General features: G+C 42.4%; 1 protein-coding gene across 4 annotated transcripts; it reads left to right on the top strand.

Annotated features, from left to right (window-relative positions):
• Window positions 1-1,380: 1,380 nt before the first annotated feature.
• Cldnd1 (claudin domain containing 1) lies at window positions 1,381-8,250 on the top strand. 4 transcript variants are annotated; one of them, XM_059277424.1, is made up of 6 exons: window positions 1,381-1,664; window positions 2,754-2,804; window positions 3,034-3,343; window positions 5,014-5,124; window positions 6,297-6,434; window positions 8,126-8,250. In XM_059277424.1, the coding sequence occupies exons 1-6, from the start codon at window positions 1,437-1,439 to the stop codon at window positions 8,227-8,229; spliced, it is 942 nt and encodes a 313-aa protein (XP_059133407.1). In that variant the 5' UTR covers window positions 1,381-1,436; the 3' UTR covers window positions 8,230-8,250. The 4 variants fall into 4 exon arrangements, with proteins under 4 accessions (XP_059133407.1, XP_059133405.1, XP_059133406.1 ...); XM_059277422.1 differs by lacking the exon at window positions 8,126-8,250 and adding an exon at window positions 6,571-7,954 and having other exon boundaries at window positions 1,382-1,664; XM_059277425.1 differs by lacking the exon at window positions 8,126-8,250 and adding an exon at window positions 6,571-7,954 and having other exon boundaries at window positions 1,647-1,664; window positions 2,761-2,804.
• Window positions 8,251-12,312: the final 4,062 nt, after the last annotated feature.

The raw sequence follows: 12,312 nt of genomic DNA, 5'->3' as shown, positions 1-12,312 counted from the left end.
ATGCTATTTTCAAAAATTCATATGCTGAAAAAAAGACAACCCTATCTTAATGATTATTAAGTAAATTGTCCAAAGTCACAAAATTAGTTTACTTACCTCAGTGTTCATGTTTTCCTAGTTGGTTAGTCTTTATGGGCCTCAGTGTCTCTGTCTATAAACTTAGGCTGTTTCTTCTCATCTTTTTGAAATGTCCATTTTACCTGCACTAGTTGAGCATGTTACTTCAGGAAGTAGATTTTTAATGAAGGCCAGTAGATGAAGACGTCTGGCACATAAAGGCATTGACAAGTCTGACTGTATATTCACTGTTTGTCTGTGCACACCCATCAAGCTCTCAAGCTGATGCCTGTGGCAAAATTGTTTTTTGATTTGATGTAATACATGAAAATCTATAGTCATGTCATTTGGATGTTATGGTGTATTTGGCTAACATCTTGTTTCTTTTAGGTAGGACCTAGATGACATGCTCCACCATGAGTCCATTTGCTAGCCAGAAGTCCTTTGCCAGACACAGCCCATGATGGCGAACCAGAACCATGAGCCAAAGACTCACGGCCAAATGTTTTTCTTTAGAACTAAAATAGTTCTTGCTACCTATTCAGAAATTCCTGTGAAATAGCTGAGGGCTTAGAACATCCCATTACTTCCATGCCACACAATCTACTGTCTCCAAGGCTGCCAATGACTGTTTTTTTTTTTTTTTTTGGAAATGATGTTCTCTAACTCCATTTCATATTACATTCACACGTTAAAGTTGCATTTTTGATATCTGGTATCCTTAGGATTTACGAGTTCGAGGCCAGCCTGGTCTACAAAGCCAGTTCCAGGACAGCCAGCACTGCACAGAGAAACTCTGTTTCAAAAAACCAAACCAAACCAAACCAAACCAAACCAAACCAAACCAAACCAAACTAAACCACAACAACAACAACAAAAGCACAACAAGTTTTAAATCAACCAATGGAAAATTACTGAAAAAGAAAATTTTACTGATTACGGATTTCTTCAAATGAGAATAATGTAATTACATCCTAAAAGGTTATATCGTTAGTTATATGCTGGGTTATATCTTTAGTTAGAGTTAAACGAAACAGAAGAATTCTTTGCTCAAATGGGAGGGAGGATGTAGGAAATGGGGAGGAGGGGTGTCGATATTTGAAGAGTAGAGTCCCATTAACGTTCAATCTACTCCGTAGTACGAATATTTAGAGGTAGGGTATTATGGTAAGGAAAGCACAAGACTGAAAGTTAGACCTGAGTTACATAAATCACAGCCTTTGTCTATGGGTAACCAAAGACCCTCCCCCATCACTTTCTGGAGCTTGGTCCCTCCTTTTCTGAGGCGTAATAATCCCCCAGCCAAGACCTCTGCTTCGGGCACCGTTCTGCCTTCGGAGAGAACTACATTCCCCACAACGCCCCGCGCGGCACCGGGCATGCTCTCCGCCGCCTCTAGCAGCTTTTCCTCCGGTCTTCCTACAACTCCCACAAGACCCCTCGGCGCAGGCCCGCCTTGGCCCGGCCTAGGGTGGAGGCGGAGGCGGAGGCGCGGGAGTTATGGAGGGGGCGGGCTCTGCAGGGAAGTGCGTCAGAGGAGGCGCGGGGAGAGTAGGGTGCTGTGGTCGGAGCTGGAGGGCGAAGCCGGTGGAGTGAGAGGATGGGCGGTGAGTGCGCGGGGTCGCGGGCCGGCACGGGTCGCGGCGTGGGGGAAGAGGACCCCTGGCTGGCGCGGCCCGGCGGGGAGGCTGGAGCGGCGGCGGCGGGCGGGCGGGAGGGGCGGGGAGGGGCGGGGCTCTGGGCCAAGGGGGCCGGGGCTGGCTGGGCTCGGGTACCCGGGACACCCGCCCAGCCCAGCCGGCCTCCGCCTGCCCATGCCAGGCCCTGCTGTGCCGCAGGCCCAGGGTGACCGCGCTGGGCGCAGCTTCCAGAGCCCGGCCTTTAAGGTCATCCGAGAGCACCAGGATGGACGAGATTTTTGAAAATCAAAAACACAAAACGGCAGTCCCGTGGATAATTGCAATCGCCCCGGTCTTTCCGGAGTCACTTCTATTTTTTTCCCCCCCAAACTCTGCTCCCCAGTTTGTGAGCCTGTGGTCGGGTGCTTATGTGAGGGGTTCGGTGCGGTCATGGTGTGTACCTACATACACCTGGCAGGGTTTGACTCAGCGTGATCCGCCTTGAGTCATTTTACCGCGGCCATTTACTACTGCCGTGGAGCCCGGTCCACGCCTAGGGAGTGTTCAGATTTTGCCTAACTCACGTTTCTATTGGCGAGTAGGGATCATTTAGTTTTTATGGCTACATGCTGTACTTTAGGATTTAGGGAGCAGGATTGCAGTTCTGGAGGCTGAGAAATGTAAGGGATGGGGAGAGTAAGAAGCTGGCTGTGTCAGGAAGCTTGGCTTAGCTTTAATTGGATTGGGGGAGATTGATACCTAACGATGTTATTGGTCTCTTTGCTATGACATACACTTAAAACAAACTTTCCCTTTGGGTTAACACCTTCAACTCTGATTTTCAAATAACTCCTCACTCCTGCCCTTATTTTGGAAGCCTTCCCACCGAAGAGCAGATGGTTCCTAGTTTCCTTTTCTTACGTCTTTTTCTTACCCAAACCCTAAACACTTAACATTTTGTAGCGTCTGTAAAAATTAAACCTGCAGTTAATGTGTGCATGCTACACTGCTGACCATGGGCATGTCTGTTGTTTGTATCTGTAATGTGTATGTCCATTTCAGTGTTGTCTGTTTTAGTATGCAGGTGATAGACTAGAGGCCAAGACTTCTGTCTCCGTAGCATCCTGGGTATGTGAGCATTCAATAAGTACTTTCATGAGAATGAGTTTTGTTTTAAACCTAACGTTTGCCTTTTTTGGTTGTAAATTTTTAAAATGATACATGCATTATAAAAAGGGGATGGGGAATAGGATAAAGGGTGGGTTTGAGATTAATATATATATATATATATTCTTATATATATATATTCTTATTTGTTCTTGAGGTCTAACTTTTTTTCTTTCTTCAACTTAAACAGAGCAGTCTGAATGCCAGAATGGATAACCGTTTTGCTACAGCATTTGTGATTGCTTGTGTGCTTAGCCTCATTTCCACCATCTACATGGCAGCCTCCATAGGCACAGACTTCTGGTATGAATATCGAAGTCCTGTTCAAGAGAATTCAAGTGATTCGAATAAAATGGCCTGGAGCGAGTTTCTTGGTGATGAGGCAGATGAAAAGACTTATAATGATGCACTGTTCCGATATAATGGCACATTGGGATTGTGGAGACGGTGTATCACCATACCCCAAAACACACATTGGTATGCTCCACCAGAAAGGACAGGTATTCTTTATTTCCATTTCTCTTTCCTTTATGACTTAATAATGATTACTCGGTGATGCATAAGCAGGTTTGTGCACGCCTTAAGAAATCGTCTGTGTTTGTTTTTTTCCTACCATTTCCTTCCCTCAATTTCTGTGCGTTTCCGATGTCCTCACTGATACCAGTTGGATCAGTGACTTCCTAATCTTGGGAAAGCCACTGGAATCCTCAGACTTACTTGCTAATTAGAAAATTTTTTCTTCATTTCGCATGTCATGAGGAATTAGTTTGAGGATCTTAAATGTTTGGTAATTTGTGGAAGAAATGGTATTCAAAGTCACGTCAACAAATGCGAGTTGATTGTCCTCTTATAATTAGCTATGTTAGCCGGGTGGTGGCAGGCAGATATCTGAGTTCGAGGCCATCCTGGTCTACAGAACAAGATCTGAGACAGCCAGGGCTACACAGAGAAACCCTATATTGAAAAACAACAAAAAACCCCAAACCAAACAATTAGCTATGTTATAGTAGGTTTCTAGCATTTGTCTTGTATTTTAGAGGACATAATTTGGCCACCTCTGCCTTTAAATCTGTATGTATTTGAGATTTGTACAACTATAAAGAGTTAATAAGCTAAAAGATACTACAGGGGAAAAAACTAAGTTGTTTCTCTTATTTATTCTTCAAACATTCTTATTGACACAAATATTTTAATTTAGGTATTAAAGTAGAAATCTTAGCATTCTTCATAAAAACATTTTACAGTTCATTTTTGTTTATATTTACTTCCTCTAGCCTCTTACTGGGGAATCATTGTATTCAAATCGTAGCAGAACGCACTTGAGTTACCATATGTTAAAAGGATGGCATTATACTGTATTTGAAAAATAGAAGTAACATGCAAAGAAAGGGATCACAGCTATAGTTTATCGGAAAACCTCCAGTTCTACTTAGAAGGCACAGAAGCATATACTGGGAAGGTGGGAGGGAGGCATTTCATGCAGGACGCTAGGATTTCTGAACACCTTGCAGACTGTAGAGAGCCATTGAGAGACAGGACATTGAACAGAGGAGAGACCTGACCTGGTCACTCTGGTTGATGTCTGTGCGTATGGGCAGAGTGCAGGTGTGAACTCAGGATCCATTAGGAGGCTGTTGTAATTCAGGTGAAAGATCCTAGTGAATCAGACCAGCATAGCAGCACTGGGTCGTAGCTGGATCTTACATTTATTTTGAAGGAAGAGCTGTTAGGATTTTCTGTTGTGGACAAGAATGTATGTGGACAAGAATGATTGACATTTCTTGTCCGAGAACCTGGACAGGTTGACATATGTCACCTCTTGAGGATTATGGCTGGTATAGTACGTTTGGGGGAGAAGATCAGAATTCTTCAGATTTTGTGTTCCTGTCCATATTTCCTAGTCTTCTAATATATCTATTTCATTACTAACATATCTTCTAACATACCTCTCATGTTACTGTTCCCTTTTTTTCTTGTGTCTGAATCTTGAGACTGTCAATGAGACTCAGAGGTGGCAACAGAGTGACCTGTGTGTCCCTGGGGGCCAAAGATTATGTATGTCCTGGGGAATGCCTTTCTGCTTCACCTTTTACTTCAAAAGATAATTACTGAGAGATTATTATGGCATGTTTTTCATGAAAGTAACAAGCAGTCATCATTCTTATTGCAGAGTCATTTGACATGGTTACAAAATGCATGAGTTTCACACTAAATGAACAGTTCATGGAGAAATACGTTGATCCTGGAAACCACAATAGTGGAATTGATCTGCTTCGGACCTGTGAGTATTTGGCTCTCAGCAGGACAGTTGGGAGAAGAATATGTATTTGGTTGAACTCTGTTTTTGGAATGTTAGTGCACAATGTCAGCATTACGTTTCCCCACAGCATGCCAATAAGCTCTGTTCCATGGCTGATATTATTATTACTTAACAAACTTCAAATAATTTGCAGTCGAGAGAGCTAAAACAGTGGAGGGTGGAGTCCAGATCTCCAAAAGATGTTATTAGTGGGCCCACAGAAGGGGAATTTAGTAGACTACAGAATAACCTTTGGTATTTGCGATGCCCACTCCCGTTGCCTGAGCTCACATGAGCTTACCTGTAGAAGCTGCTGAGATCTCTCAAGGGCTCAGTATCAGGCCTGTTGACAGTGCCCTTCCAATCCTAGGTAGTAGTAGCCAAAGAGTAGATGCCCAAAGCAAACAGTGTCAGGAGCACTTCGTTCCTCGGTGATTAGACTGCCAATGAAATGGCATCTTCAGGTTTGAGCTACAGTTTTTAGGACAGGATTATGAAAGGAAGCAGTCAGGTAGCTGCAGATTCTCACCTCACAGTGAGAAGGAGAGGAAGAAGGGTATTGGGAGCAGAGTTTTAAGGGAAGGCCTAATATTTAGAAATAAAGCCTTGAATGCTGTTCTAGAAAACAGTGAGAACAAAGGGAATTTATGAGATTTACAGCTACCACTAAGTGCCCGACACGGTCCATGTCCACTGTCCCCTTTTGTCATCATGATTTATTTACTTGCTATCAGCTGTCTGTGATCATGCACAGACTTTCGTTCTGTCTGTTTGTAGAAGGAACCTATGCTTTACATTACTTCAAATCTTGTTTCTTCACTTTTCTTCGTGTGTATAAGTTAATAATGCCTCTGGTCTCAGTCCTTCAGATACAAAAAAACAGATAGTAGTAGATGTTGGGAGGGTTCATTCAAGCACGGGAATAGCATACATTGCGTGGCACATACTTAACCTTTGGTAACTTAACTGTTAGTGGCCCTTTATTTGTTTTAGGATAAAGTTGGAATCCTTTCAAATAATAAGGCCTTGATATTAAAATACTTGTTTCTCACCTTCTGAGAAAAGCTCTAGTTAATCCCTTAGAATATGAAAGAAATTGCCACTGTAGAAAAACGGTCTGAAGTAATTTTTTTACCCCTCCTTTTTAAAACTAGATCTCTGGCGTTGCCAGTTCCTCTTACCTTTCGTTAGCTTGGGTTTGATGTGCTTCGGGGCTCTGATTGGACTCTGTGCCTGCATCTGCCGCAGCCTGTACCCCACCATCGCCACGGGCATCCTCCATCTCCTCGCAGGTGCGTTAGTGAGTTCTCTCGAATCTCTGTCTTGTAACTTGTGAACGTTCGCATGCCCTTGCACTGTCTCACCTGTGAGCAGCTTTCTCCTGTGCTCTTGTGCAGTCACGATTTGTTTTCTAACTTTCTTCCTAAGGTCTGTGCACACTGGGCTCTGTAAGTTGTTACGTTGCTGGCATTGAACTGCTACACCAGAAACTAGGGCTGCCGGAGAATGTATCCGGAGAGTTTGGATGGTCCTTCTGCCTGGCCTGCGTCTCGGCTCCCTTGCAGTTCATGGCGTCTGCTCTCTTCATCTGGGCTGCCCACACCAACCGGAAAGAGTACACCTTAATGAAGGCCTATCGAGTGGCGTGAATGGGCAGCTGCCTGCTTGACGATGCTGTTTTTAATATTTTTTAACTGTTGAGGTTTTCCCTTGTCTTCCTCTCAATTGTCTTTAATTTTTATTTTTGTGGATATGCCATTTTATCCTAAAAGTCCCTTTTATTTATATACAGTGCCACTAAATCCACAGTAAATCCCACTTAAGAAGTGTGTGGCTTACTTTGAGTGCTTCAGGCTTTTTACCAGACTGATCTAGGTTGAGAAGGAACTGGAGAGATGTGACCCAACTCTGTGAAAGAACGTTGGCAGTGGAAAATTGACCCAGAACAGTGTCTGCTGATGTCTGCTAAATCCAGGAGTGTAGAAACTAATTTCTGTATGAGATCTCTTATCACTGTCAAAACTTCAAGTTTACTTTCCTCTTGTTGATACCGATCAGCTAGCAGAACCAGTGTTCCTGAAGATGTGTGCACATGAAATTGAGAAATTATTTTTAGCATTCTTGTCCCTAAACTTTGGTACATTGCTTCATCTGAGGTAAAATATGGCAGCTGTTTATACTGTGATTGTCTACAGGAAAAAAAAAAAAGTGAAAAATGATGTTTACTTGAAATTGTAGCTTTTAACTGCAAAATTTCAATTCAATGAAAAAAGCTGATTAATCTTACATTATACTATTTTTTTTTTTTTAAAACTGAAACTCATGAGGATTTTCATTGTTACCAAACCATTGTGAATTTTTGCTGCTTCCCCTCCACACACCGGGCTTATTAAAAGAGTACTTTCTTTTAAACAGAGCATTCGAAGAATCACAATCAATTCCCCAGTTGCTCTTTTCCAGCTAAGTACTATATGGGAGGTCCTACCAATAGTGACCCTCAGAACCGGGGGTTCCACCACCACAAGATCTAAAGCTGTGGCTACCCACTAACTTCTAACTGTGGTCTTTATTTCTTGTGGTGAAATGACGTGCCTTTCCTTGCCCAAATCCCTTCCTGGTGTGTATCAACATTATTTAATGTCTTGTAATTCAGTCATTTTTTATAATATGTCTGTAAACATTGAACTTTAAAAATCTTATTTATTTACTCCATTATTGTAGCACTTCACAGGTTAAAAAAAAATGGAACTCAGTAATTTCTTACCAAATCCTAAATCTGTCTTTTTTTAAAAAATAAAAAAAGAGAATCGTGTAGAGTGTGTAAATTGTTTTAGGTCTCAACATGTGGGGCTAAAAAAATGGGGATCTTTGTGGATCACTGTGGGAGATGAGTTATTCATGTGTTTGCGTCTGTATATTAGCTGCTTCTTGTGGTGATAAAACATCATGACCAAAGCATTTGAGGACAGAAAGTTTATTTCAGCTTACAGTTTAGAGGCAGAGTCCATAATGGCAGAAGGCTACTGGAGCAGGAGGCCGAGAAATCACAACTTCAGCTGCAAACAGGAAACAGGGAGAATGAGCTGAAAGTGAGGTAAGGCTGTAAACTCAAAGCCCACCCCCAGTCAGTGCTTCCTCCAGTAGACATCCCCTCCTAAAGGTTCCATTACCTCCCCAAACAGCGGTGGGGACCAAGTGGTCAGGTATGTGTGTCTGTAGGGGATGCTGCTCATTCAACACTACGGTCTTAACTTGGACCGTGAGAGACCAGCTCCCATGATCCACTCGGTAATAAAAGTGTATCAGGAATCTTAAAAGTTCTTTTTAATAAAATCAAACCTGAGCCAGGTATTGGGATGAACTGGAAGATCAGAGAACCAGAACAAGCCACAGCTACCTCACCTCGCCAACTTCTCAGCTGGTCTTGTTTCCTCAGACTGGAAGCCTCTGAGTCCTCATCCAGAATGGGTCTCAGCTGAACTGCTCAAAAGCCTGAATGCTTAGCCAGGCCAAATGCTTCTAGTTTCTGGTCCTCAGGCCTTATATACCTTTCTGCCTTCTACCACCACTCCCTGGGATTAAAGGCTCGCTTTCTGGGATTAAAGGTGTGAGTCACCATGCCTGGCCGTTTCCAATGTGGCCTTGAACTCACAGAGATCCAGAGGGATTTCTACCTCTGGAGTGCTAGGATTAAAGGTGTGAGTGCTACCATTTTCTAGCCTTTGTATCTAGTGGCTGTTCTGTCTCTGACCCCAGATAAGTTTATTAGGGTGCACAATATTTTGGGGAACACAATGCCACCACATAAAAGGAATGCCTCAGAGTAGTGAGGGGTAGGAAACTTTTTATCCGAGGGTAATTAGAAATAAGTTTTAATCTATGACTGGTGAAATAAGGAAACACACCAGCTTTCTGATGTTAACTTTCTCCTTTACTTCATCTTATGAATGGTCTCTGACTCTGTCTGTCTCCACACAGTTACATATCTATGCAGTCACAGCTAAACCTCTCATTTACACAGCTCTCTCATCTTACAGCGCTTTACAGTTCCTAGGCACAGCTCCTCTGTAGCAGCAGCTCTTTACACAGCTCTCTCTCTCACACTCATATCTTTCTTCTACATTATTCACTCACTCTTTACTCACTCTTTCACCCACTCACTTCCTCACACCTCTCTCATGCTTCTTCATCTCTCAGCACACACACACACACACACACACACACACACACACACACACACACACACCACTCACGTTCTGCAGCAGCTCTCACATAGCTCTACACAGCCTTCTCTCTCCACACCGCTGCTGCTGCCTCTTCACAGCCAAACTCTGGACAATTGTAAGTTACATTTTCAGGGCCCTATCCGTTCTCAAAACACAAGATAAGTCATGTAGTTTCTCTTAGACTAGTAATGTCACATTGACCCATGCATGTAGCTCTAAGTTGGTGAGGGGTCCCAGACAGTAAACAGTTGACTGAACCTTGAGCAGTCAGAGTATGTGCAGAAAGGGAGCTGCCAGGACTACATCTAGATGTAAACAGCCTGGCCTTGATTTAGCAATAAACAACACCTGGGAATTAGTCTTTGTGCATATTCTGCAGGGTCACCTTAGTCTATTTTGGGCTAGTTCTAAGGTCTTTGCAAAATGTGTAAAAGGCTGTCTTTGAAACTGAGAATGCTATTACTTTCCTGTGTCAGTGAAGAATATTCTGGTAATATTTCTGTTGATCAGAATTATACAGCTTAAACAGAAATCCACAGCTAATGTGTGTCCAGAGATGTAAAACACACACCAAAGGGCTGTGGAAGGAACCCCACAGCTGTTCTTACAGGGAGGCATAGCAGTGACACCCGAGAAAGTTATAGACAGAAAACAACCAGTTTCCACAGCCAGCGACTCCCCATCAGGGAGTTAACACATCTGGTGGGTCGACTTGTCAAACACTAGTTGTCACCTGCTGTATACTACTGCCATGGCCCTCAGCACAGTCTTATGGAAACTGGAAAAAAGCCTTTCCTCATTGGAAATCAAAATACCTTCACTGAAACACGTTTCTGAACGAGGTCTGTGACCCTTCATATTACACTGAATGTGGCCAGTTTTCCCTAAGAAGTCATTTCATGACAGTGTTTGTGTTCTGGGAGGAGAGGATTCGGCCACTGAACTACCAGTGCTCTCCCCTTATTTGTGTTCTGCATTAATAAAATGTCAACTTCTGTCTTATAACACAGCCAGCATTTATTACATTGGCTAGTTACTTCTCAAGTAACTTGTTCGTGGAGTTTCTACCCACCTTTTAAAAAATTTTTGGTACTGGACATTAAACGCAAGGCCTTGTGTATCCTAGGTGAGCTAGCATTGATCCTAATTGAGCTCCATCCACAGCCCTGTTTATGTTTTTGAGTTTTTGGGATAAGAGTCTTTTGTCGTAGGCCAAGCTGGCCTTGAATCCACCATTTAGCCAAGCCTGACTTTGAACTCCTGGTCCTGCTGCCTCTGCCTCCCAACTGCTAGATTATAAATAGGTGTTCAACATCATATATACTTATTTTTGTTTGTAAGATAGTGTTATCAAGTTGTCCAATCTGACCTTGAACTTGCAGTCCTTTTCACTTCAGCTCACCTGGGTAGTAGCTAGGATTCCAGTCTTGTTGTCCATATTCCCAAAGTAGTCTTAACGTTTGCTTTTCAACAACTTTTATAGGAGGTAGATGTGATAAAAGTGAACAAAGACCACTTGGGAGTGCGATTTGGATATCATTGGCCACATGAACTTTTTGTGTGAAGACGTTATTTCAAAATCTTCCTGCCTCTTACCCCCCTCTCTGTGCCTGTTAAGACTCAACCAGTCTTTAACATGCATCGTGGAGGTCAAGTCGGAATTGGACTCAGTTTCTGCTTCACCAGCAGTACCTTTGAATGTGGAAAGACAGTGCCATTAGTCTGTATGTTGAATATGTTATACACATGGCATAGGACATCCTCTCCTGCAGCAGCTTTTTATCTATGCAACAGGGTCCTGCTAGGACATAAGATAGGATAGCAGTTGTTTTTTTTTTTCCCCAATTGAACCATATGAAATGGCTCATAGCGGGGTTGGGATTTAGCTCAGTGGTAGAGCGCTTCCCTAGCAAGCACAAGGCCCTGGGTTCGGTCCTCAGCTCTGGGAAAAAAAAAAAAAAAAAAAGAGAAATGGCTGATAGCAACTCTGACCAATCTAAGGTAAATCCTAGTAATCTTTCCATTCGATCTTTTCAAAGCAACCTTCAAGGTAATATTAATTTCCAGTTTTCTAGAACATGTTTTATGTTAACTTAGGAAGTGCACTTTAAAACTAATTTTTTACAACTCTAATAATTAGAGTTGTAAATAATGTAAATAATGATATGGGTAAATACTTCCACATTTTTTAAAGCTAAATTTAAAGATAACCATGAAAACATTAAAACTTCCTATAATAAGAGAAGGAGAATAATTCTAGAATTTATTTGTTCAGGTAATCCTGTGTATTTTCTATTCATATGATAATACATTAGTCTCAATAATGTTATATGTGTGGTTAGGAACTAGTTACAGGTGAACTCATTCAAGTCTCGTGACAAGAATGACCTGACTGTACACCAAATTGGAGTGTTTTCGTTTTCCCAACACCAAATTTCATACTAGTACTGTGAAAATTTCTGTCTGTCTGGGGCCAGCCAGAACACTCAGCAGGTGAAAGTCCTCTGTCTTCCCCTGAGTGTCATGGCACATCAACTTCCACACTCAACATAACACACACACACACACACACACACACACACACAATTAAATCTTGGAACTTAAACTTCCAGTTGACAAGATAGTATGAGGGCATTTCAATGCTTAATCTTTCATGTAATCTTACAATTCAAATGCAAACTTTAAATTTTTGGATTGCGCAACATCTCTTTGGAGCCTCCTAGCTAGTTAGCTCTGAAAGTACAAACTGGCATTTTACAGGCAGGATACAGCTCTGTCCTGATGGGCAGGTGGGGCCTTTTGTCCTCCTTTCTGCTCTCATAAGGGAATAATGACTCAGAAAAGGAGGACATATTTATGTGTAGAAATTCTTTTTCCTTTGTTCATGTGTTGTATTGAGATGATTTTTTTCCCCTTGGGTCAAATTACAGTTAAGTGCCAGTGT

This window comes from Peromyscus eremicus, chromosome 12 (genome assembly GCF_949786415.1).
Source record: "Peromyscus eremicus chromosome 12, PerEre_H2_v1, whole genome shotgun sequence".
In the NCBI taxonomy this organism is placed as follows: Eukaryota; Metazoa; Chordata; class Mammalia; order Rodentia; family Cricetidae; genus Peromyscus; species Peromyscus eremicus.
This window is presented reverse-complemented; position numbering and strand designations above follow the sequence as displayed.

Bases quoted from the DNA above. Each gene is read 5' to 3' on its own strand.
- Cldnd1 (XM_059277422.1), top strand. From the start codon at position 1,437: ATGCTCTCCGCCGCCTCTAGCAGCTTTTCCTCCGGTCTTCCTACAACT. The intron at 1,665-2,753 runs GTGAGTGCGCGG...TGTCTGTTTTAG, and splicing joins GTGGAGTGAGAGGATGGGCG to TATGCAGGTGATAGACTAGA. The intron at 2,805-3,033 runs GTATGTGAGCAT...CAACTTAAACAG, and splicing joins CTGTCTCCGTAGCATCCTGG to AGCAGTCTGAATGCCAGAAT.